Raw genomic sequence first — 27735 nt, 5'->3', positions numbered from 1 at the left:
CATCATCTAACACACTTATCCTTGCACACACACATTCACACCTTAGGACAATTTAGAGAGACCAATTAATCAATTAATTTTTGAGAAATTTTACCTGATCAGCTTTTATATAGGAAAGTTTTAATAATGTTTCTTATGCTGTTTTGAACTCTGAAACTGATCTTGTGTTTTCTCCATTGATTTTGGAGTCAAGAATTTTATTTGCATCGAGGCCTGTGTCTGTTTTTACTTCCTAAATTTGTGTAAAGGCTCAAATTTCCATAATGCCCAGTTTTAGCAAAACCTGGGTTTGGATAGTGACCTAGGTTAGTGCCTAGGGTGTGGGTCGGCGTAAAGGCCGAGCCGGGCATAAATTGGCCTTCACGCCAATGCCAACATGAAGGCCCCTCCATGCAACCAGTGGAGGTTGGCCGCATGGATGTCTGTCTTTCCTCGGATCTCCATGTTTGTGTGGAGGTTTGGCTTTGCTTGGACTCCTCTGTTTGCAATCTGGGAGTGAGTCGGTGCAAAGGACAAGCCAGGCTATGCATGGAGACCCCCGGTGGCTTGAAGGTCTGTCTTTGCTCTGTTTGCAGAGGGTCCTCTGGTTGGGTGGAGACTCTAGGATGGTTATTTTCCAGAGCAAGTTTTAACTTCATCTTCAGGTCTGCAACCTGACCCTGCAGATATTTCACTGTTTCCTCCTGTTCTTTGAATTTGGAAGCTTGCTCAATGTGATTTTTGATCTGCTCCTCATATTTAAGTCTCACTCTGTATTCTTCAACCATGACTTCTATCAGACCTTTGTTGCGGGAGGCGTATTTTTCAGCTTCCCACTTGAAGTACTCCAGCTGTTGAAGAATGCTCTTGTCGGCTGTAACTTTGGAAGAGCAAGAAGCCTTTGGTACATTTGTAATCTCTGGCACGTTTCTTCCATGTTCACGTTTGACTTGCAGGTGACGTTCTTTTTCTAACATTTTTTGCAGTTTTTCAATCTCCTCCTGCTGTGATTTTACTTCAGCCTGATATGCAATCCTTTGTTCTCTTTCCTCATGGAGATCAAAAGTCTTACTCTGCAATTCTTTTTTAAGATCGTCTACCTGCTTTGTGAGATCAATGACGTGTTGGCTAGTCTCTACCACGACTTCCACTGAGGGGGTGATCTCGAAGCCAGCAGAGTGAGTTGTTTCCTGCTTGACTTCCAATGATGTTGGAATCTTGAAGTCGCAGGAAGGACTTGACTCCCCCTGGATCTCTGTTGATTCATCTTCCGGTTCAATGGGGCTGTCTATGTCTTCTTCGAAAGGGAAAATGACAGCGTCGTAGTCGACTTGGATGTTGAGGTCCATCATGTCGACCCATGAAAGCTCAGCTGGAAAAGCTTCATGTTCACAAGCAATCTGTTGTTGCTTCATGTCTATATTCTGGTAAATTCTTGCTTCTCTGAAAGGCGTATAATATCTGGAATCGATATCCCGCTTGTTTCGATTAATTTTGAACGTGCTCTGAAGAGTGATCTGCATGTTCTCCCTGTGCATGCGTGGGTTCTCTCCGGGTACTCCGGCTTCCAAAAACATGACTTTCAGGTTGATTGGTCTCTCTAAATTCTCCCTATGTGTGAGTGTGTGTGTGTGCATGGTTGTTTGTCCTGTATGTCTCTGTGTTGCCCTGCGACAGACTGGCGACAGACTGGTGAACCCCGCCTCTCGCCTGGAACGTAGCTGGAGATAGGCACCAGCAACCCTCCCGACCGCACTAGGGGCAAAGGGTGAACAGAAAATGGATGGATGGATGGATGGATGGATGGATGGATGGATGGATGGATAGATGGATGGATGGATGATTGATTTATCATTTATCGCGACAGGTCTATGTAGGTTTATTAAATACTTTGTATTTTTGAATTGTAATTATGATGGCCATTCCTTTAGACACCATTATTATGAATCCCACAGGCAGGCACAGAATCCTAAAATCAGTGTGGGGGAACAGAGATAGAGATTAAAAAAAAAAGCAAGACAGGATCAGTGCTCATAGCATGACACGCTTGCTCTAGCTGTATGAGGCATATGTGTACGGAGGAATATTAGAACCTTTGTAAATAATAATATTAATAATAATAATAATAATAAAACAAGTACATTTCCACCAAAAAACGTTTGAGATTAATCTCAGATATTTTCTGGAACAACATTTCTGAGTTTGAAAAGTCCAATTTTGAGAGTAATCTAGAAATTTGAGAACTTTTTGGCAGAAATGTACTTCTTTTTTTGGCCCCAATATGCCATAACATATGTGTTTCAAACATCATTACTGCTTTCGTACTTAAGAAACATTATCTTGACTTTGTGTTGAAGACATAAAATTATTACTGTGGTGTTGTATGCCTGCCTTTCCATGAATAATGTTTGGTTTAAGGCAGGAAGGGTTGTGTAGCTTTGTAGATGTAGGGGGGATTTCAACCAACTTCAGAGTCAAACCTAGATTGCCTCGTCACTGAACTACGTCCTGTTGACACAACACACATCTCTGTGTCAACTACAGGCCAGCGACACAAAGGCCAGCCTTGAAAACATGTCTCTGTGGGTTTTGAGTGGGAAAGAGCAACATCAGCTATCTGCTGCTTCTGAGCTAAAAGAGACAGAAGGTACCAGGATAGCTAAAAAGAGTGGAGTTAGTTAGTTAGGCATTCAGTGAACTGTTTAATATCAGATATTTCTGTCGTTCAGCAGGTGGCCAATTAACACAAGATATAACAACAGACACGTCAACTGTTCACACTCGCCTGGAGAATAACTACCACCTCATAAATATGGAGATTCAGACAGCTGCCACATGATGCCAGCAGGTGGGAAGAGTTAGTTTGCAACTTTGCTGTAGCATTGTTTAATTCACACCTTCAGGTTAGGTGCAACACCGTCTGACACAGTGAGGTATTTGGAAACTAAACAAGTAGTCAAAGTTCAGATATTAAAACAATTTTCACTACAAAAACACAGGAACTCACTGAGACTCGAGTCCTATCGTTCATGGTAAATAGCTGTTTAAAAGAATCGGGTTGTTCGTGAACTTCACTACTACTTTCTCTTTTTAATTCTTTGGAAGCAGGAAGTGAGCTCTCCATTTTACCTGTGATTGTACTCAAAGCTTGTTCTTCAGCAGAACATTTTCTCTGGGTTCCTTATCTTTAGCCTTCGAGGTTTTTATGGTCTCAAGCCGCCTCGTAAGACAGTAATTTGAGTAGCAACCCTAAAACATTTACAGTGTTTGGTCACGATGACCGGCTCTTCCCTTCTATGACGCTAACCATAGCCTACACTTAAAGTCAACTCGCCTCAAAATAGACTCCCGACTGGCCGCAGCATTGCTGGAGGACCTCAGTTATCTATATCACTACCTAAAGAGTCAGCACATTTCTGCCTGTTTGCATCTGCACCAATGCAAGGAGCCTACAGCTGTGCGGTCCCCACATGTGGACATTGGTTTGACAAAAAAAAAAAGCTATCACACATCCTCCTCCTCCACAATTGTGCGCCACTTAAGAAAACAGCTCATGCTCAATGAATTGGATGTAATTACAGAGCTTTATGTACACCACACCCTTCAAAATATGTTGTTTCCTTTCATGTTAGGTCTATATTACTTCAGCGTTACGCATTTCCTCTTTTTATAGTCATTTTCTACGATATTTGTTTTCCCCCCTGTAATCTCCAGCTGCTTGATGCCGACACCTATCCAGTTAAAGGTTCAGCTAAAGTGGACGAGGCTTAAATGTGGATCTGTTGCCACAAATAAGACATGGATGCAACTTCATATCCATCACCAAGTATGAAAACAGGTCACAAATAGTACGCAGACGGCCACAAATAGCTGCATTTTCACACCAAGCAGCCTCCACATGCATGCCAAGACAGCCTTTTAGTGGTTTCCTTCTATAAACTGACATGTCCTTTTCTATCCATCATGTGGGTCAAATCCAAGAACTTACCAGGGACACATTTCTATACGTCACTTATGTAAAACACAATTTGCATATTATCTTTGTATTGTAATGCTACAAAATCCAGTTGATGTATTTAAAAAGTTATGAACATTAGGACGAGGTACAGTGCCTTGGAAAAGCATTCATACCCATTTAAATTTTTCATGTCACATTAAAAACACAAACTTCACAGGGTTTGTTTCATGTGATAGAATGAAAAGTGGTGCATAACTGAGAAGAGGAAGTTGGAAAAGCAAAATCTGTGGAGGGTTTTTAAAAGGAGCTCCTTTTACTATCACACCCTGTAAATGATGTTCAGGGTAAGCAATTGCCTTCAGATGTTGCCTAATAGAGTTTACCTATGTCTAATTTAATGTCAGTGAAAATCCACCTGTTCTGAAAAGCCATGAGAGGTTTCTTAAAAACCATTTATGAACAAGTAAAAACAGCAGACAGTTCAGAGAAAAAGGCAAAGAGAAGTTTAAGGATGGTTTCTCACCTGATAGTCTTGTAGATTTGGTTTGATTTGGGGCCAAATTTGCAGCATTTGTTTGTTTTCAAGCTGGTGTGGTTCAGAGAGTCAAATGAACCAAACCCTTTGGAAAAACCTGTTCACCTCTTCGCCTGTGGTGGTGCTGCACCAAGAACCACTGAAGAAAACAACTCAAAAACCTCAGAAGACGACGCAGAGCCCAACTAACTTCTTCACTAAATGTAAACAAAAATGAAGTGGCATCAGATTTTAGGGTTTGTAAGATTTCTCTTTCTTCTTTGGCAAAAGATCATGAGCCTTTTCTCTTGCTAGTGTTAGAAAAGCATGTTTGTTTTGCTTGTATTTACCCAGAGTACTCTGAGGCATAGCCCACTTTCTGCTTTTGGAGTGGTCTCCGGTCCACTTGGTATTCGAACTGCACCAGAGTTCTGTTGTTTCCTTCAGTGGTTATTAGCACCACCACAGTTGAGGGGGAGAATAGGATTTTTTCAAAGGGTTTGGATCATTTGACACAATGTGTTCTGAAAGGGAACCACAGCAGCTCAAAATATAACAAATGTAGCAATTTTAGGGCCCCAATAGAACCAAGTCTACTGGACTATTAAGTGTGAAAACACCCAGAAACTCGTGGAGTACCCCACTAAACCCTGAGAACAATTCCTCAAAGAAGAAGCCAAGAGGCCCTTGGTAGCTACGTTTAAGGAACTTACAGAACATCTTGATAAAGATGCACTTAATGCATTTACAGAATCACCTCGACACCTCCTGACAGACTGCTTCAGCTCAATGGATACGAACAAAGCATGAGGCCAAGAGACACTTTAAGTCTGTCTGGAGGTTTTATGTTTGTGTGGCGCTGCCATGGGTATGAGGGGCCGTTTAGGACAAAATTTACGTTTTGTCTCTCACACACTACCAAAAAGTCTCGCATACTCCAAAAAAGTAGCCACGCACACTCCAAAAAATTACGTTTTGTCTCTCACACACTACCAAAAACTCTCGCATACTCCAAAAAAATAGCCTCGCACACTCCAAAAAATTACGTTTTGTCCCTCACACACTACCAAAAACTCACGCATACTCCAAAAAAATAGCCTCGCATACTCAAAAAAATTACGTTTTGTCTCTCACACACTACCAAAAACTCTCGCATACTCAAAAAAATTACATTTTGTCTCTCACACACTACCAAAAACTCACGCATACTCAAAAAAATAGCCACGCACACTCAAAAATTACTCACGCACATTCAAAAAATACTCAAATTGCGTATACACACACTACTAAAATGTCACACACACACACACAAACGTTAACTTTCTAGCTCACATACACTATCAGCTCGCTCACATACACACAAACGTTAACTTTCTCGCTCACATACACTGCTAACAGCTCGCACACACACAGACGTTTATCTCTCACATACACAAGACTAAAGTTGAACACACACACAGTACTAAGACTCGTTTTATGTATGTGTGAGAGCGAGACTTTTTATGAATGTGTGAGAGCGACACTCTTTTTGAATGTGTGAGAGCGACACTCTTTTTGAATGTGTGAGAGCGACACTCTTTTTGAATGTGTGAGAGCGACACTCTTTTTGAATGTGTGAGAGTTGTCACGGAAGAGGCGGGGCATAATTTTTGGATCAAACTGCGCATGCGTAGATCCTAAACTATAAGTTTCGATTGTTGACTCACTGTATGTTCTATTACTTAGTATATTTGTGCTTTTAAATATATATAGAACGTTTAACTTTCTTGTAGATTAAATGTGCTATAGAAATAAATGAATCTGATTGATTGATTAAAAATAGCAAAATTGCTGTAGTACAATCTGTCCACTGGGTGCCAGATTGTAGCACTGCGGGCAGTCGTTGAATCGTTTAATGCGCCTGTCAAAGTGCTGGTTGCCTCCGGAGAAGATAGAATGGTGTTTAAAATGGCAGCTGCCTGACCAATTCTCTCTCGTTTCGAATTAGAGTTAGCCATGTTCGGTATAGCAAACTCTTTCTTCTTCGGCACTAGTTGGCGCCGGTTAATAATTCCTGTAATACTGGCTTTTTTGGAGTATGCGAGAGTTTTTGGTAGTGTGTGAGAGACAAAACGTAAATTTTGTCCTAAACGGCCCCTCATACATGGGTGACCAACACTCATCCAAACATCCTGCACTGAAGCTCAGCCTGGTTTCTAGGGTTCTACTGTGTACTTTCCCAGAAAAGTTATTTTGTAATCTTAACCCTCCCAGGTTGGTCTTTCAGGATAAAAACATACAGGTCTTGGTAAAGTAGTTCAAAACTAAAAACTGTTATGCTCCAAACAATATTGTTGTGACAACTTTAAAACAGATATTTGGGAATACTCATGGCTGTTTTGCCATATTTTAAGCAGTTTACAAATCTGCACCTCACTTATCCTCTCAACTGAGGGGCCCCTAATATCTGTTTGCTCTGTAGCCCCCCCACGCACACACACAGCTTTCATCAGCTGTTGTCTCTTGTCAACATACATGAAGTCCATTCTGGTCACTGGGTATCAGCCAGTATCAGCTCTAATCTTGGAGCTCTTTTTAACAAGATTTTTAAACCACAGTTGTCTCTCCTGTTGGCTTGTGAACTCCAACCCGAGGCTTAGACTGAGCCACTTATACCAGTTGCTGCATGCCTCAACACCATTACATGTAAGCACGCCTGCAACCTAAGCCTTAAGAGGTTTAAATATCTATTTAATTTCATTATTGTCAAATTTGATTGCCTCAAGAGGAGAGACAACATCAACAAGCCCTGACAAAGGGGAGCAAAAAAGGTGACTAAAGGGAGATTTTTCTTTAAATCTTGTGGGTTGCTTTATGGTTAATAAGCTTGGCAACAGTAGCACACCAAGTAGTTCCACCACATATAAACAAAGCTGAAGTTACTCCCTTTCGCTTTGATCTACGCTGCTCCTATCACCACCAAGAAAAGAAACGAGTTAGTTACTTATTGTTTGTTCTGTAGTAGGCGCCCAGTAGGCAGGTTTTGCAGGTCCTCCTTCCCTCCAGCTACACCTCCCACTAAAACCATTGGAACATGCTCGTGTGTGCCAACACACCAACTAAAATCCATTTTATGTCACCTCAGAGTTTCACAACCATCTGTTTTACTGTAAGGTTACGATCCTGATGCAGATATATCCAGCTAATGGTCTGTTTTTTTAATTCCACAGAGCAGGTTTGAAAGACTGTCTTCTTTTAAGTAAGCTAGGGTCTTAAGCCATCAGCTAGCAGGACCCTTACTCACCAAGACCAGCCTTCCTAATGCAATATAGACTCCAAATGCAACTTAAGTGGCTTTTTAGTGCGGTATGAATTTTTGTTGTTGTCTTTTTTATGGCAGCCTGAACGGCCCAATTCCGATATTTTCACTCAAAAAAACAAACAAAAAAAACAATCCAATTTGTGCCACTTCTATGCACGGTACTAAATCGATATGTGTCCGATACTTTTCAAAATGTCTGCAGACAGTACGGTCATGTTGAATTTATCTGACTTTTACGTCATTTCTTCTGCACCAGAAAAAAAGCACAACTAATAGCTGACTTCTTCTGGGGTGTATTTTTCTGATTTGAATATAAACCAACAACTCATCAATAGAAATTCAACACCCCAATTTACTTTATCTTCAGTTAGGCCTGTCACAAAAACACATTCAGCTGGACGATTAATTATCCCAGGAGTTATTGCAATAAATGATAATATTGTTGTTTTGAGATCATTTTCAAGTAATAATGATGTAATGCCCAAATGATGCAAGAACACATTCTCAGAGATCATTAAACTTTAAGTTCTAATTAACATTTAACACTGGGACTGGGAGACATTTTAAATATGCAAAATAAATCAACAAAACAGAAACAACAAATAAAATGAATTATTTAAAACTCTGTAAACCAAATTGTCCTTCACAAAAAAGAGTTAATTGAGTCCAGAGTGAATACTTTTGTCATCCAGCTTTTGGTAGAAAGAAAGAGAGAAATAAGAAATAACGATCAACGAGAATTATTAAGCTAGTCCTATCATGTGATTAACTAATATATCATGTGATTAATTGATTTATTGCCTAGAGGAGCAGGCCTCAATCAGTCTCTCAATCTGTCTCTTCCTTTCTAAAAGAAAAACCAATGAAAAGTTCCAAAACATACAGATTAATTACCACAAAACAATTTTTTTTCAGACTGCACCCTAAAGTAGATTTTACCCAATTAAAAAAAAACCCACAAAATTCCCCACAAAGCATATTTTAATGAGCAATGATGATGCACTTTTATGAGCAAGTACAGACAGACATTGTGGAAAAGTGATCAAGTGCAAGCATGGCAAAGATTGTATTCAAAACAACAAGAAAGAAGAAGAAGAAATCAACAATGCATCGGTTTTATGGTGGCCAGAAAAGAAACAAAGAGACACTGGCTTCTCCTTAACAAGTCCATCTTACCAGATGGGTGGGAGTGGCTCTTTTCAACATGACAGCACGCTGTAATGTAATCATTCCCTAATCTCTATATTTCCTTGTAAAGCAAGCTCGCATGTCTGATCTGATTGGAATAAGGCTGAACAGTGCGATCCATCACTGGACTCTCCACTGAAAGTGTACAGACAAAAAGTGGAGTTGACAGATGAACTGAATGCTCCACCGCCCCTCCTCCTGAAACGTGGCTGACCGTGAAGCTCTTCTTTCAACGATTATCTGTCTCTCTGCGGGCGGCTCTGAGGACAGGACAGGCCAGGCTGCTGGACAAACGGACTCATTCTCTTTGTCTCACCGTGTCTGGAAGCTGAGCCGCTACAACAGATAAACATCACTCCTCCCCAGCGCATGATGCCGCGTGCAAGGGGATGGAGCTTGTGCGTGCGCACCTGAGCTTAGCGAAAAGTGCTTCTTTGTTTTGGTACAGCCCACATAAAGCCTGAAAATCTCAACCTAAACCACAATGTCTAAAAGAAATGCCTCCCTCGCAATAAAATGAAGGGAGGCGAAGGACGTGCCTGGAGCAGCATCCGCTGCTGATGACCTGCAGATGTTTGCTAGGCCCGCGGGGCTGACTGACAGGTGGCACCGGGCAATTAAGACAGCTACGCATTTAGTAAAATGATGGAGACGTTCAGAGACTTACCTCAGTGCCACGCGGACTGAACTTTCATCCTGGCCCGTCGTCATTGTTCCGTTAAAAAAAAAAAAAATTAAATTGTCAAAAAAAACTATAGTATTGCAACAACAAAAAATGTATCTTGGTTTATTTCCCTTTGGATTAAAAAAAAAAAAAAAAAAAAGCAAGAAACCAGTGCGCACTCACTGCTCGGTACAGCAAACGGCGCTTCTCACCTCCAGTTCTGCGTCGTCATTTTTTGACTAGCTGAAAAACAGCCTTGAAGGTGTTCAAACCATGCTATGAGCTAGAAGTTAGGTGTTGCACCGCATCTTTGTGCCGCTCGGACCGGGAGCTTCAGCTTCGGCTGAAGTTCGACATGCACACTGAGAGAGAGAGAGAGCCGCTACGGCTTTAGCTACGGGGAAAGCCATGCGCGCGCGCAGAAACGCACGTAAAAAGAAGAAGAAGAAAAAAACGCATCCGCGCGCGCTGCCGTTCCTTTTTTTCCTGCTCGGTACACACCGGGAGGGAGCCGCAATGCGTCAGCAAGCCACGCCCTCTTACTTGGAAAAATTGCCGGCGGAATGACGTCATAGAGCGACTTTGGGAGAAAAAAAACAAATACAGGTGTTTGAAGGAGTTTATTCCATGCAGCTTTATTATTCACACCTTCCTCTTCGCTGTGACTGAATATTAGCACTATAAGACCACTTTATTTACTCTTTAAGATAATCACAGCTGTTGCAATTTAAATTTTTTATAGTTTGAAATGTACATTGTTTTATTTTTTTCCCTATTTCTCGTGCTTTGTACAAATCAATCGAAGCATGTTTTTAATCCAATTATTCCCCATCTTCTATAGAAAAGCATAAATGTGAACACATATTTTTATTATTAAACCAAATGAAAACTTTGATAAGTCGATTTTATTATTTTTATTTTTTTTTTATCACAAATAAAACAAGCGGTCCTTAATATAAATAAATATATATATAAAGCAATATAAATCACATATATGATTATATTTTTTGCCTATTAAACCAAAATATGTCATTTTTCCTTTTGTGGTAAAATACAGTAAGTAAAAAAATAACTGGCTAGATTTCCTTGTAAAAATTAAAAAAAATCACAAAAGAATATTTTTTCCCACTATAAAATAAATATAGACGAACAAGACAGTATATCTCACATTATATCGAACATTTTGATGAGTCACAGCAGTTAGATGTGGAGAATGTCAGAATTATAAGAAACGGATCACTTATGTTGTTGTTTTTTATTGCCAGTCATTTTATAATCTGTTTACACATTAAAAGCAAATCAAACTAAATTTATTCATAAAAATCCGATCCAGCTGCAAGCTCAGAGAAAAGTGAGATATTGACACTTATAAAGAAAAAAAAATTGAGATTTTATAAGCTCATATGACTCATTAATGCCGATTCATTTTTACAAATCGCGCTCTTTTTTCATTTACACATTTGGTATTCTCAATTGAGTGTATATATAGTGGACATAATTCTAATCCGCTACTTTTGATATCTTCAATATCAGAAGATTATATCAGAGGAGCCAAAAATGGGGCCACTTTTCAACAAACCAAACCAATGGTGCCATCTTGTGGCTTCAGAGGGAAAAAAAACAGAGACAAAGATTTGTGTTGAGAGCCACTTTGACAGTTGGAGAAACACAGCATACCATCCCTTTGTGCATGGAATGGTATGCACTTCCTCTCATGCTACTTTATTTTTGTAATATTGTGACTTTGTTCTCGTAATTTTATCATTTTTATTTTCTTAGAGTGTATAATTTTTATTTTCTTAAAGTGGCCATAACACAAATGTGGCAACATTTAAGAGAAAATAAAGAGACTTTCCAAACAGTGTGAGATTTACTGGCAAAAGTCATTCTCACAAAGACAAAAAAAAAAGAAAAGAAATTGACCAAATATATGTACCTTTTGCAGCAAATTAATTCCTACCTCAGACACAATTATGACGCTAGCAGAAAAAGGCAACTGTCAACATCTGTTGGCAGAACATAATGTTTTATTTTTGCACTTGGGACAGAGTTTGCGTCGTTTTACATCGCGAAGCGTCGCAATGCGTTCATAGTTTGTAGAAAACAGTTGCCACCATAAAACATACAGATACAAAGGTCTTCCAGTGTGTTGGACATTTTGTGCAATTTGCAAACACCTCGACTACAAATAAAATCAACAACATAACAACGGTTTAAGTAAGAAATCCTGTACAGTTTGAACGTGCCCACAGTACCACAAAATCAAATGAGCACAAAATGACTGTGTAAAAAAAAACGCCTCCTGTTTTTATGTTGTTCAGGGACACTTGGCCATGATTATCTGAGCTGCAACAACAAGGACATATGATTCATAACAATATTACAAAATAAGGGCAAAGCTTTTAGCACTTCACCTTGAGGCTGTACTTACAGTGATATAGGCTATGGCGCAGTCTGAGTCCACTGCTCCATAATGTGCCGGCCTGTAATCTGAAGATTGCTATAAAAAAAACAATAACAATGTAGGAACACGTACACATTCTAAAATTTAAAAAACAGTAAAAAAAAAAAAACCCAAAAAACATTTGGCTTACATAGTGCAGACTCTCACCACGAAAACAGCAAACCACAATCGGTTGTTTTCTTTCCCCACCAGCGCAGATTAGGAGAATCAACCCACGTTAGTGAATTTGACAAGAATGTGTTTTGCAACGTGACGGAAATCATTGGGAATCTTCGTGGACCTTACGAGCAAAAACACATTCTTGCTGGTGTCCCACGTTTGAACTCTCCCAGGCTAAACCACAGAAGGAGGTGTCAGACTGAAATCATGCAGAGTTTGCAGGAGGTGTAAATCCGCGTCTCTTTACGCTCCAGAATGGCTGAGGAGAACTGAAGGTTTAGTCCCTCTGATCTTTTTTTTTTTCTCGTAATATTTCTGCAGCCAGATGATTGTTCCATTCATGGGAAAGAGAGTTTTCAGGAACACAACAATGATCTGCTTCTGTCACCTTTAGAGGCTTGTTTCCCTTTTTAGGTGGAAAACAACAGCTAACGTATTAGTACCTTGAGCAATAGTCGGCCATTAGCTGCGTTTCCATTACAAATGTCGGCAAAACTTGGTCCATATTCTGCTAATGTTGAATAAGCACAATTTCGCAATTGTTGTGTTTCCATTAAATAGGAAATGCAATTAAAATCACACACAAATGAGTTTGTTCTCATGAAAAGTCTTTAAAAAAACATCCTTCTGCCATTTCCTGTCGTCTTCTTTGTCGTTTCTGCCAGTAATAACTTCTAGTTGTTGATCATGTGACTCGTATGATGCGAAAAAAGGTTTCAGTTTTGAGAAATCTACCAATTTTATACAGCAGATAAACCACCTCGTCCTATGGCAAAAGCCTTTTAATCAAAAAACATTTTTGTCGAAATTGCTGTGCTTCCATTAAGCAAATTTATTTTTGTAATTCCAATTTGCAATTGCCAATTTGCGCAATTGTCTGGCCAATGGAAACGCAGTCAGTGTTTTCTACGGCAGCATGATTGTCTTTCCTCCCTGCATGAGCAGTCTTCAAACAGAACAGAAAGCAGAATCAAAAGAGAGACAAGAAAGTAAAAAAAAAAAAAAAGGCAACCAAAAATAAAAAGCCAACCCGCTCTACTCTACATCTGAGGCGTCGTTGTCAGAATGGAGGTAGTTGTTGCCTTTTACCCGGATGTAGTGGACGCGGGGGTCGTCGCTCGCTGGCAAATCTCTACAAGAGCAGAGCCGCCTGGTGAACAGACTCTCGATGTCCTCCAGCTGCAAGCCCTTCGTCTCCGGGAGGCAGCAGAGGACGAAGAGGAGCCCCAACACCACCAGGCCCGCGTACAGGAAGAACGCACCTGGGAGACAGGAAGTCAAGCGAGGGTATCTGGTGATGTTGTTTTTTTTTTTTTTTGGAAACCCTCAATGGATTAGCCAGGATTAGCATGTACACACCAGAGCAGAGAGTAAATACTCTTGTGGAAACATTTTAAATGAAGACAAACGAGTTGCAGTTTAACAGACCGATGTGCAAGTGTCCTGAGCATTACCCTTACCGTAATACGTCAGATACTCTGCAACGTGGAGAAAAGTCAAAGACACCAGCACATTGAAGATCCAGTTGACGCCAGCAGAGCAGGCGTTTCCGGTGCTGCGTGCCCACAGCGGGTAGATCTCTGAGTTCACCGTCCAGGGCATCGTGCCCATACCTACAATACACATATCGTCAATATTAATTCTATATGGCTGAAACAATTAATCGGATTAATCGCGATGAATCAATGAATTTTCTTTCAACTGCAGATGCATCCTTTGCCACAAATGACCAAGTGCACACTAAGAGAAAGCTATGTTGTTGCATTTTAGGCAATAAAATTGTTATTTTTTTACTTAAAAAAAAAGAAATTGAATTATTTGGGGGGTTTTCCCCACATTTCTAATCTTGCATAAAACGAGCTTAAGTGTTTAAACGAACAATCTGCAGAATCTGCCAATATTTCTACCAGATTAACCCGTCAGAATAATCGATGGAATAATCTATCGCTAAAATAATTAATTGCTGTATTTGCTAGCTGTTGGTATTTCAACGCAGGGAAAAAAAACCAATTGTTAGATTTTTTTTTCTCAGTTAGTGTTATGATAATTCTTCCCATTTTGTGAGAAACCAAAGTTTTGTAACTAATTCCTATTAAACATATGTCATAAAAAAACAAACAAAAAAAGACTCATCTTTACATGATAAGCAACTTATCTGTTTGAAAAGAAAAGAGGTGATCTGACCTGGAGCAAATGATGCGAGGTAGAGGATGAGGCCCAAAAGAACAACCCAGGAGTACGATGTGGGACAGTAATTGTAAGCCCAATATGGGCTGAAAGATTCTTCCGTCCGATTAGAACATCTGGATGAAAAACAATAAATAAAAAAAGAAGGAAGACAGCAGACTGGTTTTAGATTTTAACAAACTCTACACTACCAACTCAAAGCACATGCGGACGACGTTGTGACCTTCCCCAGGCTGCGCTGTCGGGTGATGCCGGACTGACAGGAACGCAGGAAGAGTTGAACACGCCGGCGTCGTTTTCAAGGTAACAGAATCCACAGTCTGGATCCAACATGCACGGTTCACAGGACCTGGCAGAAGGAAACATGATTAACCTAAACATGCCTGCAGAAAAAAAAGGCTCTCATAAGAAATTAAACATTCATAAAAAATAAAAAAAAAGCCAGCTGAGTACTTAGAAATATGGAAAATGTTTGAGATGAAACGAGACAAATTCTAGTCAGATCATATAATGGTAAGCATCCACTCATGTTTAAAGGGGCAGTATTATTTGTTTTCCACAAACATAGTGCCATTTTATAGCATGATCAAGTTGCTATGTTACCTTCAATATTAAAAGTAATGCCATATACTTAAAACATGACTTAAAGGAAATTTAACGTAAAAGTAATTTGATGACTTGAAATAGGGCCTCAGTGTCTTTAAGAAACTCTTCTTAAAGATGACTTCCTGAAACTCTGCCTTCATGAAGTCATCACAACATGGCTCCTCTAAGAACAAGAATTTAGCCTTCTGAGGAACAGCGATGGTTTCATTTAGTGCAGCAGTGGAACTTAAGACGCCATCTTTGAGCAGTCGGTTTGCTAGAATGGGAAACAGAAAAAGGGAAGTGACTCCTTTGTGAATTTGGTTTTCTCACCCATAAAGCCTGCAGGTGGAATTGTGAAAGTCGATGGGGTGGAGCGTAACAGGAGGAGAGTGTTGGGCCGACAGCAGGAACCCGACGGCCAACAAAGTCAGACTCAGTCCAGTTCCTGCGTTAGAGTAAATAAAACCGCTAAATAAAGCTTTGAGACAAACGTTTCTGAAATTTAAAGGGGCAGTATTATGTGTTTTCCAGGCACATATTGGCTTTTTATAGCACAATCAAGTAACTATGTTACCTTCAGTTATAAAAATGCTCTATATATCAAATATGACTTTAAAGAAATTTTACTTTGTGATTTGACGCCTTGTAATTAGGCCTGTCTCTTTAAGACATTCCTGCTCTTTCTGAAACTCCGCCTTCAAGAAGTCATCACAACATGGCTCCTCCATTAACCCTTTAACAACATTTTTTACCAACCTTTCACTGAGAAGTAGCTCTTATAATGAGCTCTGCTGATGTTCAGTTCCACCAGATGTTTGCTAATTGCTGCTAGCTAGTCTGAAGGAGCTGAGAAGGGGAGTGGAGGGTTGCTCTTTGAGACAACACTCCATGTATGTTTTTGAAGAGGGAATAACATTATAAAATGATGCACAGCTCAAAAAAAGCCGATTTTACAAAACACTGCCCCTTTAAGAAGTTCTCATGCCGTTCAAACTGCCTTTCAAGCTAAAATGTGATCATCTGAGCAGTTACGAACCTAAAAGACTGCCCAGCGTCAGCTTCCTGCGGCCTACCCTCTCCACGAGCCACACTCCCACCAAGGTGAACACGAAGTTGGTAGCTGAGGTTGCAGCAGCCAGCCAGATCGCCTGTTTGTCTTCCCGCACCCCGGCCATCTGCAGGATGGTAGCACTGTAGTACCTGGATACGAACAAACAGAGCGATGAGGTCAGCAGAGAGAGGTAAAAACGTGTTCAATGTGACAAGACAAGCAGGGCATACATGACTGTGTTGATCCCAGACAGCTGCTGGAACATCTGGAGGCCACACCCAACAACGAGAGCCCTGCGAGTCGGTCCGTAGCTGAGGATGCGCAAAATGACGATGCCTCCTGCAAACCAGGAGTTAGAGTTTCCAACGTGATGTTGAAGTTGCAGTATGTAACTTTTATGAAAAAAATAGTTTTTTGTTTTTTACATATTTGTTAAAGCCATCCCCCTGTCGTGACAGTATAATATGACACAGATAATTTGTGAAAAGATCGTTGTCCTCCACCTCCTCCCTGAGCTGCTGTGGCCGTCTGAAAAAATGCATCGCTCTAACCTAAAACAACCAATCACGGCCAGGAGGTGGGGCTTAGCGCTGTCACTCAACCTCATGTACACGGCTGATTGAATGATGGTTTGGTGTTCAAAAATAGCAAATTTAAAGTACTGGCAGAGCGAGAATAAGGGATAAGAGGGGCACAAAATTCATTAAATTAAAAATGGAAATTTAGTTTACGACTATCCCAACTATAAACAAAATGTTCATGAAAAATTTATATTATTAAAGATCCAAAACATAAAAAGGACTTTTGCCTTAGTAAAAGAAAAATTGACAATTTCCACATCTTTTGGGTCATCAATTGTTTTCTATTTTATTTGCCAGATGTTTACCATTCTTGACTTGTGGTCAAGGGTCAAAGAAAAATCATGTCAAGGGCCACAAATGGCTTAGAGCGCAGGGTTCCCAACCTTTTCCGTGCCATTAGTTTCTGGCTGGGGACCCTTTTGCCAACCCACAGACAATGCTAATATGTAAAGAAACATCAACTTTTAGAATGTTTTGCCTCACTTTTATTCACTATTTAATAATTATTACATTTGTTTAGCATAAGTGCTCCCTCATCCTTCCTTATTTTAGTCAGCCAGGAGCTATTAGGGGTTATTTGTATGAGGGCAGTTTCTTTGGTCTTTTTATTATCTAAAAAGTCATTTAAAAAATTACTAGATTCAGTTGCATTATTTTGTTTCCCCATTTCTTCTCTCCATCTTTCTGAGGCCCCATAATTTCCCAAGGTGGCCCCTACTTTAAAAAACACTGGTCTAGAGAGCCGCATAAAAAGCTACGGGAGCCTTGAGTTGGACACATCTCTCAGACCTGATCCCGTATCGTTCTCCTCCTCCTCAATGCTGGTCCTGATGGTGTCATACTCCTCCTCGACATTCCGGTCCCCCCGGATCCGGCCCAGGACTCGGCGGGCCTCCTGACTCCGGCCTTTCTGCAGGAGCCAGCGGGGGCTCTCCGGCAGAAAGACGAAGCCAAAGAACTGCAGCACGGCAGGCAGGACGGACAGACCCAGCATGTACCTGCGATCGATCGGGAGGAAGTTGGAGGAGGACACCGCTGAACAAAAATGACCAGAGACAAAAAGCGACATTTCGGGTCAAATACCTCCAGCCGTTGTGACTCAGGTAGCTGAAAGCCCCGTCCACCACACTGGCTATGAACTGGCCACCAGTGATGAAGAGAGAGTTGATGGTGACCAGCTGACCTCGCAGGTGTGGAGGGGAAACCTCTGCAATGTATACAGGGACCGTCATAGAAGCAATGCCTGTTGGGAAGAAGAGGTATTTTTTTTGTAACATATAGAATTTGAGAAGATAATCTTTGCCTTAAAGCAAAGAGTAGCAGCATCAAGCAAAAGACTTGAGACTAAGGCGAAGAATGACGCTCCAGGAAAGCGTCAATCCTTAACATCAGGGCCTGACTTCAGGAAGGGCATACAGGGCCAGCAGCCTGGGGCCCTGATTTTTGGGGGCACCAAAGACTTTTTCTTTTTAAATTTATCTCAAACTCATAAGCCAACATCAGGTGAGTTGTATTGGGATGTGTATGAAGAAAAATAACATCCACTTATTTGAAAATTATTAAGTTATTGCTGATGTGTGGAAAAACTGGTAAATATAACAAAAATGTACTTGCAGCAAAAAGTGGTCTAAGTGTACTAATGTGTTTTATTATATATTGCAAGTAAAATTTTGGGGGGTGGAATAGCTAAAAAAGAAAAATAATAAATAGATTATATGTATTTAAATACAAATGTATGTAAATGTATATAGAATGTATGTCTTTTAAATGTATTGTGTATTACATTTACGTCTTGATTGAAGAATTTAACTCTGTATGCCATTGTGTGAACTGAACATGATTATCTGGGGGGGACAGAATTTTTCCATGGCTCCTATTTACCCCCCTTGGTGTCGCCACTGATTTATACTTTTCACTTCACCCATTGGAGTTACTCACCGATGCCCAAACCCACTGTGATGCGACCAACAAGGAGGACCACTTTGCTCTGGGCGACACTCATAACAATCCCACCGCCACAGAAGATGAAGCTGGCGATGAGGATGCAAATCCTGCGCCCCAGCCACCCGTTCAGGAAGCCCCCGCTGAGGGCGGAGAGCGCCGCGGCTCCGACGGTGCTGGACACCAGCAGCTCCTGCCACAGGGCGCTCAGGTGCATCTCCTTCTTCAGGAGCAGCATCGCTCCGGAGACCACCCCCGTGTCATACCCGAAGAGGAATCCACCCAGGGCAGAGAAAAACGCCAGCAAGTAGACGAAACACGGGGTCGTTGAGGAGTCTTGATCCCGGAGGCTCTCCCCGGCGTGATGGGACGGAGGTCGAATGAGACTCCGCTCTCCATCCTCTGCAGCTTCCTGCCTCCTGCTGCCTGTGCGGTTACTCATCTGTCATTGAAGCTGCTGGACTCAGGGGAAAGTTAGTTAGTAAACAACCTGCGCTTTTTGGGAGGCATGACAGCACCAAGTTAGAGTCAAACTTAACCTACTATCTGGTTAACAACAGGCGATAAGGTAGCGTTTGCTATTTCTGCTTAACGTCGTAAGAAAAAAAAAGCCCAAACTGCACTTTGGCAGTAAACTGACTTGTTTATTTACCCATCTGATAAGGAGACTGCTAAGTGCTCGGGGCGGCCATGTTTGCGTGACGTAGGCAGTCTACAAAAGCATGTTGGTGAAAAAGAGGAAGAAACACGTTTTTAACGTGACGGAGTTCCAGTTATCCGTAAATCCATTATTACAGTTTAATTACAAATACAGGATAACAGTCTTTCTCCCTGAAAATGTGAAAAAAAAATATTTAGGGAATAACGACGTTTAAAAAATCAGAAATTTTCATTATTGATAGGAAGATTGTGATTTAAGATTTATTAGTCTAGTCTTTTTGTGGTTTACAGCTAGCCATAGTCGGTGAATGTTAAAATAGCTTGTCTAAAGAATTTAACCTCAGCAATTCTATCTCGCTGTTATTTACACAACTTTTATTTAAAGCCGAACTATGTTGTACGATTTTTATGCCCCTCACAATATGGCGGAGACATTGACGCGCAACCTCTGGAAGCTCGTCGCTCGTCTGTTTTTTCGAGTTCAGTCAAAGCAAGTACACCTCTCCAACCACCGTCAGGCTCAATGCAATGACTGTGTCACGGTTGAAAACCGCCGCTTTTCGGTACGTTTCATTAAACCAAAGTACATTTGCTGACACCAAGTCAACATCCGCAAACGTCGACTCGATCAATTTTCTCTCACTGGTTGTTTTCATAAGCGCATTAAATAGAACACTATTTGCTCTGAAGACATGCTTTAAATGAGTACATTTCAACATGTCTTAATTTGTAGAGAGTTTATAGACTAATTTAATAGATCCAAATTCGTTGAACATAAAATCCTCAAACTGTTTCTTTGACTCAGACGAATGATTTGCTTTGCTGTAGTTCTTATTTTATATCTATTTTCTTGCTTTCTTGTTATAATTGTATTACTTAGACCCACTTACCTCCTAAAAAACTTCCAACGCTCTGCTGCACAGCATTTCTTCTTCGGCGAACAGGAAGCTTCTGTGGGATCATATGATATTGCCGATTAAAGGGACAGCTGGAAGGCGGCGGCCGTCCAGGTCACGTCGTAACTATGGTCGTAACCTGTTCATCTGGATGTTCAGCGAGACTCAACAAGGTTTAAAAATGGCAGTTTACAAAGACCGACGGACTTCTACGAATCATCCATGACTGAGTTGCTTTTTCTTAACTGTTCCAGTTTCAAGACATGTTTTTTCGTATTTTATTTATCAAAGCACAACCTTTATCTGCTCATTAATTAGTTCCACAAAAGTTTTTTTTTCTTTCTTCTTTGAATATTCAGAATGTATGGGAACACAGCAGTGCCATAAAACATGAATATGAAACGTGAAGAAAACTAGAAAAAATAAAGTAATTCGCTGTTGTTCAGTGAGATATTCACATGTCATTTCCCCCCCATGTCCAAGACTACATGCAAATACCTGTATTTTGAAAAAAGATAAAGGGTAATACTTGTTTCGTTAATAAATACAAATATGCAAAAAAAAACCGTTTAAAATAAAAATAGAGAATAAAATCCGTTAGGATTTTTTGTGCTTAGAGAAAGCCATGTACAAATCCTTACAACTCTAAACAGTAAGCAAGTGCCAAGGTGGGCTACAAGTTACACAAGATAATAAATACATGAGAATGTTGAAAGTTCCCATGATGACATCATCATCATATCTTTATTCCAGAAACAAACAGGCAGAATAGGCAATGCTTTTATTTTGATAAAAGTCATGCTTATTTTGCTCTGAAACAACCCACACATTTCATTAAATGCATTCATTTAATGCAAAGTTTATGTTAATGTTGACATTAAATTCACACTGAAAAGGTTAAATGTTTTAGATAAAGTAAACCCTAACGTTCAGCTTCCAGAAGGATGTATATGTCTTACAAAATTACAGTTATAGATTACAGGACAGCAAAAATACCTTGATTAAGTTTTCCTTTATTAGGTTTTGTCAAAATGTTTAATTTGAGCTATTTTTTTCTCAGTTTTTAAAACTATCTAATTATTTTAAGGCGTTCGAGCCTTCCATACATTCCAACTACCGTAACACTTGTATTTGCGCGCCAAAGAATTAAACACTTTTGAGACTGGAGACACGGCTGGCATTTGTTTTGGGTTTGTTGTTGTTTTTAATATACGACGTTATAAAAAATGTCTCTAAATATGTTTCAAAATTGTTTAACACCGAATTTCAAAGAAGGTAATAAATATAAAATAATGATTACGTACTTGCACATTTTCTTCCCTAAAATACAGAAATTTGTTGTCTAAAAATGAAAATCAAGCCATAAATAGCTATTTTCAATTTTGTTTTGTATTTTGTTTTTGGATTTATTAGCTTTTGTCTTTAGTGACGCTGGGATTCTGAGACGCATTCTGATTACCGTAAAACTTGTGAATACGTCGCAAAATCCAACTCGTTTGACGGTGACGTTAGAGTACGTTGAAAAAGTTGTTTTCCCTCTTCATTCCAGATTATTAACGAAATATATGTTTTATTAAAAATGTTTTCAGACATATAAAAACATGTCTAACGCTAGTTCTTCACCCACGGACTAATTTGCTTTGTCATTGAGTAACGCAGATTAGGTAGTGCTGTGAATGGAACACGGCGTAAATCAGTGCCGAGTATTTTTAAATTAGCAAACTATCATACAACTTAAAAGTTTTAGAGGTTGACTATTTTTAGGGTTGTTTCACATATCAGCTAATGTTGCCATGGTTCCAAAACATTCCTCACGAGACAAACTTGGTTCCAAACTTGTGTCGGTGTGACAGCTGCGCCCTCGTGCTGCGCCGCCGCGCGGTGTCCCTTTCCAGCCTCTTCTTCTCCAAACGGGAAGTTTTTTTTCTCGCTCGAGTCATATGATGTGACCGCGGAGAAGCAGGAACCCGCCAGTCAGAGAGGAACCAGCGGCGTCTCCCACAGAAACACCGGAACGTGTCCGACTGGACGAAAAATGGGGAACACGCGAAGGAAAGTTCTGAGAGGAAGCTGATGTCAACGCTGGGACCGAAACTCCTCGTCACTGACAGCTTCCCCCCTCGTCATGATAACAAGTTGTAGCTCTACTGTAGCTACTGTAATATCACGCAAACAAGGTAACATATAATAATATGCCGTTATGATACGTGTGGCTGTCGGGGAAGTTTGGTTTAACAGGGAGCTTGGCCTCACGGAACACGTTCTCGGTTCTCACTGCGAGACAGTGCACTGATTGACCTAAATGCACGTCAAGCCTTCAGGAGGAAAGCAACTCTTCAAAGACCATGGTTAACAAAGAAGAGCTGGAAGGAAGGCTGAAGAAGCTGCTGGTGCGGCTGAAAACCCCGCAGGAGGACAGGCAGCTGTCCACGCTGATCCAAATCCTGCAGGATCTGCGGTCCCTGGCGGCGACGGAACATGGTAGGAAACCCCCCATTGTTCCCCGCATGTTCACCAAACTGCTGGCAACAAACAGGAAAACCTTTAAGTAACCACGCTGCAGCAGATTAAGGACATATGTTATGTTTTAAACGATAACGAGTCCATGCAAAAACCTACAGTCCAGTTAGTTGCTGCATGATGTAAGATGTAGTGCATAGTGAACTTTATGCAATTGTTACAAAAATCACAGAAAGTGGGGTTTATTGACAGAATGACAATAAATCCTAAAACCCTTAATCTATTTTTTTAAATAAGTGGAGCAAATATTTGATTATTGTCAAACCATGTTTAAACAAGTAGTTGTGCAGTATAAAGGATCAGTTTCAGTATTATTTAACATTTAAGTAAACAATCATACTAGGTTACCTGTAAAACATGGCAGCAGTTTTCTTAACATGGTTGATTTCATTATATATATATATATATATATATATATATATATATATATAGAAACAACCAGAATGTTAAGAAAATGAGTGCTTTACAGGTGGTGCACACTTCCCATTTATCGACAATGCAGCAAGCAATAGGAAACTCTTTTGGAGCACAACTGGCATGAATTTTCACTTTCATTTTCTTACCACTCCCTGCCCCCCAAGAGTTTGCTGCCCTGGGGGGAGAGCCCATTTGCCAATAGCAAAAACCACAGAAAAATCTGAATTAGAAAATGGGTTTCCTTTTAACCAATTTACTCTTACAGTCAGGGGGAAAATGTAACATTTCCCCGATGAGCTGATTATCAGCAAATACGACCACCGTTAGTAAAAGCAGGAGTGTTCACAGTGTACACTCCTGTACACATCACATGCATTACCAGTGCATGTGATGCCAAAAAGAAATGATATTTGACAGGCAAATTTTGCAAACTGTCAATTAGGAGCACATTTCCAACAAATCAGATTAGGTCATTTTGGGTAAGTTTTAAGATGTTTTCAGCAAGCTTCCTCCAAATTCAGGTCAGATTTTAGTGTTTCTAACTGTGTCAGGTTCTTTTTACTGACTGTGTTTATGACCTCATTAAATTATGAATACTTCACCTCATAGCTGCTGATGGAGATACTAACCTCATTCAAAATGCTTTAGGATTGTTGTCAATCTTGTATTTCAGTCGGATGTATCTCTGTTCTCTGTATCTCAGCAGCACGTATCTCTCTTGCTTCAATGTTTAACATTTCCAGGTTTATTCTTAAAATATGTAATGTTTTAAAAGCTGAACTAACCCACACTTAAAGCTAAGTACAGTCAAAAAACTTCTAAAAATCCTGCCCGAGTATATTACTGCTTCCTTTGACTTGTTCTTGCTGTAACACTGGTCTTTTTATTTTTGTTTATTATCAAATTTGAATTCTATTTTTAATGTAACCTCTTTCCAGTCACATTGAAAATAGAAGCAGTCGTGTGTTCAAAGCTAACTTGTCAGTTTTTTTTTTTGTTCTTGTTATTGCAGCGGCTGAGCTGTTTGAAGACAAGGATGTCCATGTTCCCCTCACAGTGGTGCTTTCATCTTATACAAACAGCAAAAAAGTCCAGGAGGTAAACCTTCTCATCTTGACCTGTCAAACGGCTTCACCTTTAGCTACTGTTTGGACAGTTTTTGTGTGAAAAGCAACAGAAATGTGAAGTTACAAGCTTGCTTTAAAGCTTGTAACCTCTTAGGTTACAGGTAACCTCCTGCTCTCTTAGGAAATGACTCATCTGTAAGCAACTTTTCTCTATCCAATCCAGCCAATTTACGGCATCAGGTTTACCTTTGCTTATCAGGCTAAGAAATGCAGTACAACGCAAACTGAAAGTATGATTGTGAGGCGATATGACACGCTTACCTGGCTTTCGAAAAGGTCCTGAAACCGAAACCACTTTAGTCATTTAGAGAGAAAAATGCCTGATATGATTCCTCTTTCACCTCTTGTTACCTCAGGTGGGCTTGTCACTGCTGTGCCGGCTCATTGAAATATGGCCGAACACGCTGGAGGAGCTTTGCAGACCTCTGCAGGCCAGCAGGGAGTGGGAGGTACTGGCAGTTCACCAGTAAGTGAAGACAAACCTATTGGTTAGGGATTCATATCTTTTTGCAGACCTGTAAAATATTTCAACTCACAATCTTAACATCGGTGTGTGCAATAGTCCCTATGTTTGGTGGGCTGGAATGTTTGCCGTGTTAATGCAAGTGAGACATTTTCTCCCAGCCAGTAGCTGTGTTTCCATTACAAAGGTGCGTAAATCTGTCGATGTTCCGCTAATGTCAAAGGAACACAATTCCAGACGAACTAATATAAACCCGGACATGAACAACGGTTGAAAAATTCTAAGAATTATAAAAGAATTCTGTGTCTGTGAAGTGCATCACTTCACCATCCCACCACTCTTAGTTCCAACGTCGTATGCAGACGCACTTCTCTTCAGAAGCTGCAGTCAATACTCCACACAAGGCGGTTGCTATAGAAATGCCTTTTTTTGTTGTTTTTAGCTTCCTTTGTGTTATGATCTTGTGACGTTACTCTTTGCTCCCATTGTGCATGTGAGTCGCTTTGGGCCGTAAAATGGATTTCAGCAAAAAATCTGAATTGAGCATCGAGACCTACTGTGTTTATGTACCGTTATTATAGCATACAGTCTACAGATGTTGATCGTTGAAGGCCTTGTAACTGGGTCAGGTCCAGCTTCTTTGACAGTCAAAAGCTTTCTTGAGAGTTCAATTCAGTCTGTACCTTCCAAGACAACAGAGACAAAAGTTCCTGGCAGAGGAGTCTTGGTGAGGTATGAAAATCAACATTTTGTTCTAACTAAAATGAGAAATTAAAATATCACATTGGCAAATCTGGACTTTTTTAGTGCAAATGAGAGACAACTTGTACAAATGCAGATTAGTGATATTGTTTAATTTTTTATATATAAAGAGAATGGTGCAAAAACAGTTTGGAAAAAAACTCTGAAATATAGTAGTTATCTTTTTGAAACTAGCTGTATTTGCCTTGTTTTGGCTGAACCACAAAAAAAAGCTAAAGTGGGCAGGAGAGCAAAGAAAGGCCAAAGCTGGTTCATGATACTTGATTAACAGACCTGTCTTCATCGATGAGTAGGTATGAAAAGGCATAGACAAGAGATAATGAAATACCTGTAATGTTCAAATAATATGAAATCATTCAAGAAGGTTATGTACCAGTGTGCCATTGTTAGCTAATAATTTATAGAGCCTGCTCTGCCCTGTCCTTGGTTTATACCAAAAGTCCTCTGCCACTGAGAGAGAAAAATGCTTTAAAAACAAGGAAAGTTGACTCCACTCCTCTTGTTATGAGCAACCTTTAATCTCTTCCGTCAACATAAAAAGAAATGAAATCCACTCTAGTGTGTAGCTACATTGATATTTTACAAAGCAGACAACCATCCACAAATGTACAAGTTAGCAATCTATCTCATGAAAACACAGAAAGTGTGCAAAACAATCATTGCCTGATGGCAAAACATATTTGACTGTGAACTTTTCCGTTCATAGTCAAATGTCCAACATGTAGCGCTATATTTATGATGCAGTACTATACAGATCGCAGCCCTCTGGGCAAACATGTTTCCCTTCCCTTCCTCAGACATTGAACCTATTGACCTGGTTTCCTCTCGTTTGTTTACATGTTTTGAATAATCATCTATGAGTTTTATAATTAGTTCACACAATGCAAATTTTGTCAGTTTTCAAGTTACCCAAGCCTAATTTAACAACACAACCAAACATGCAATCTGCTGTTGGGGATTTTGCTCTCATAATACACCTTTCTCAATTATTTGAACTTGTGACTAAAGACCTGCCTTTTAGACATTTTTATGTCTCTTACAATGGGCCTTGCTTGGCGTCATATCTAAATAAGATCAGCGTCATGTTCAGCCTGGTTCCTTAATGTCCCAATTGTTTTAAATGTTTTCTTATTGTTTCAAAAGTAGAAATGACTACATTTATGCAAGTAGCCATTTCCTCACTTACTGCCTTGCTTGACCGGTATGTTCTCTCGTCTTTCCCATTTTGCCAGTAAGAATCGGTGTTGGTCTTGCTCGGACTACAATACCCAAGATGCTAAGGGGGTGTTGGAAGAACAGCTGAAAAAGGGAGAATTAAGAAAAATGTGTATTTGTCACAGCAGATGCCGACATTAAACTATTTTACAGATAATTTTGCCATTACATGATTTTACCAACGTCATGCGGCTCTATTAACACAATTTCTCGTTCTGGTTTTGTTTTCAGGCAGATCCTGAAGGTCTTATCTAAGTTTATTGCAGATCGTCAAGTAACCATTGTTGGACTCAGAGCCCTGGCGCTTCTGCTCACATCAGGTACATTATGTCTGTGTGTAGGAAAGAACTCCTACATACATACACTATATAACCAAAATAACCCGCTAATCTTAAATTATTAAGATCAAGTATTTCAATCGCTTCCATGATGACAGATGTGTAAATTTCAGGATTTTCAGGAGTTGGACTTGGTTTTGTAGTTCAAGTCAAAGGAATGACATGACAAAACATTTTTCGCATGTTAAAGTTCTTTCGTTCAACATCAAGGAAACATTTTGGGGATGGCCCCTTCCTGCTCCAACATGAATGTGCACAAAGCAAGGCCAATAGAGACATGGATAAGTGTGTTTATTCCTATGCTTGATCTGATAGGACAGCTTTTGGAAAGGCCGTAAGCGGATAAAAAGAATTTCCATTAACATCCTCCTAAACCTTGTGGAAACCCTTCCCACTTGAGCTGAAAGTGCTGAAGCCAGCATCATAATAAACCTTAAGGATTAAGAATTCAACGTTACCTTCATATGATTTTGAGGGTCGGTTTTTGGCAATATACTGTTGCTGTCAAAAGCCCTAAAAAAGCTTTATGCTATGATGTGACATAACTGTTAAATTCCAGCTGACATTTTTGTTAATTTTAATGATGATCAGTAAATCCATCTGCCAAAAATGGATTGCTGGCAGAGTAAGTTTCCCCTCTTTGGAGGATGTCGAGTTTTAAATACCTCTGATTTCTAAGAACAGCTTTCTTCTGTACAAGAATGATGTCCTTTCTGTAAATCGAAGTGTGTTATATGCCTGGAATGTGGGATTTCTCTCTCC

At 40.0% G+C, this 27735-nt stretch overlaps 3 protein-coding genes across 6 annotated transcripts in view; 1 reads left to right on the top strand and 2 right to left on the bottom strand.

Annotated features, from left to right (window-relative positions):
* The window catches only part of kif21a (kinesin family member 21A), a 54471-nt gene extending 44384 nt beyond the window's left edge, over positions 1 to 10087 (bottom strand). The window contains 1 exon segment of the mRNA XM_032546075.1: positions 9608 to 10087. Within this exon segment, the coding sequence (XP_032401966.1) occupies positions 9608 to 9651 (44 nt within the window). The 5' untranslated portion in view covers positions 9652 to 10087.
* A 1504-nt stretch (positions 10088 to 11591) lies between these two features.
* On the bottom strand, positions 11592 to 20254 carry LOC116708193 (proton myo-inositol cotransporter-like). Of its 4 annotated transcripts, XM_032546045.1 has the most exons (13): positions 20126 to 20254; positions 18573 to 19032; positions 17718 to 17877; positions 17424 to 17632; positions 16284 to 16392; positions 16039 to 16202; positions 15333 to 15447; positions 14638 to 14763; positions 14412 to 14530; positions 13688 to 13840; positions 13317 to 13489; positions 12036 to 12104; positions 11592 to 11950 (listed from the first exon to the last, which is right to left on the bottom strand). In XM_032546045.1, exons 2-13 carry the CDS (start codon positions 19015 to 19017, stop codon positions 11942 to 11944), a joined length of 1851 nt encoding a protein of 616 aa, XP_032401936.1. In that variant the 5' UTR covers positions 19018 to 19032; positions 20126 to 20254; the 3' UTR covers positions 11592 to 11941. The 4 variants fall into 4 exon arrangements, with proteins under 4 accessions (XP_032401936.1, XP_032401919.1, XP_032401945.1 ...); XM_032546028.1 differs by having other exon boundaries at positions 11592 to 12104; XM_032546054.1 differs by having other exon boundaries at positions 11592 to 13489.
* A 1397-nt stretch (positions 20255 to 21651) lies between these two features.
* The window catches only part of lrrk2 (leucine-rich repeat kinase 2), a 39182-nt gene continuing 33098 nt past the window's right edge, over positions 21652 to 27735 (top strand). The window contains 4 exon segments of the mRNA XM_032546066.1: positions 21652 to 22612; positions 24081 to 24166; positions 24552 to 24661; positions 26867 to 26955. Of these exon segments, the coding sequence (XP_032401957.1) occupies positions 22477 to 22612; positions 24081 to 24166; positions 24552 to 24661; positions 26867 to 26955 (421 nt within the window). The 5' untranslated portion in view covers positions 21652 to 22476.

This window comes from Xiphophorus hellerii, chromosome 2, assembly GCF_003331165.1.
Source record: "Xiphophorus hellerii strain 12219 chromosome 2, Xiphophorus_hellerii-4.1, whole genome shotgun sequence".
Classification (NCBI taxonomy): Eukaryota; Metazoa; Chordata; class Actinopteri; order Cyprinodontiformes; family Poeciliidae; genus Xiphophorus; species Xiphophorus hellerii.
The sequence above is the reverse complement of the archived record's forward strand: the minus strand, read 5'-3'. Positions and strand labels throughout refer to the sequence as shown.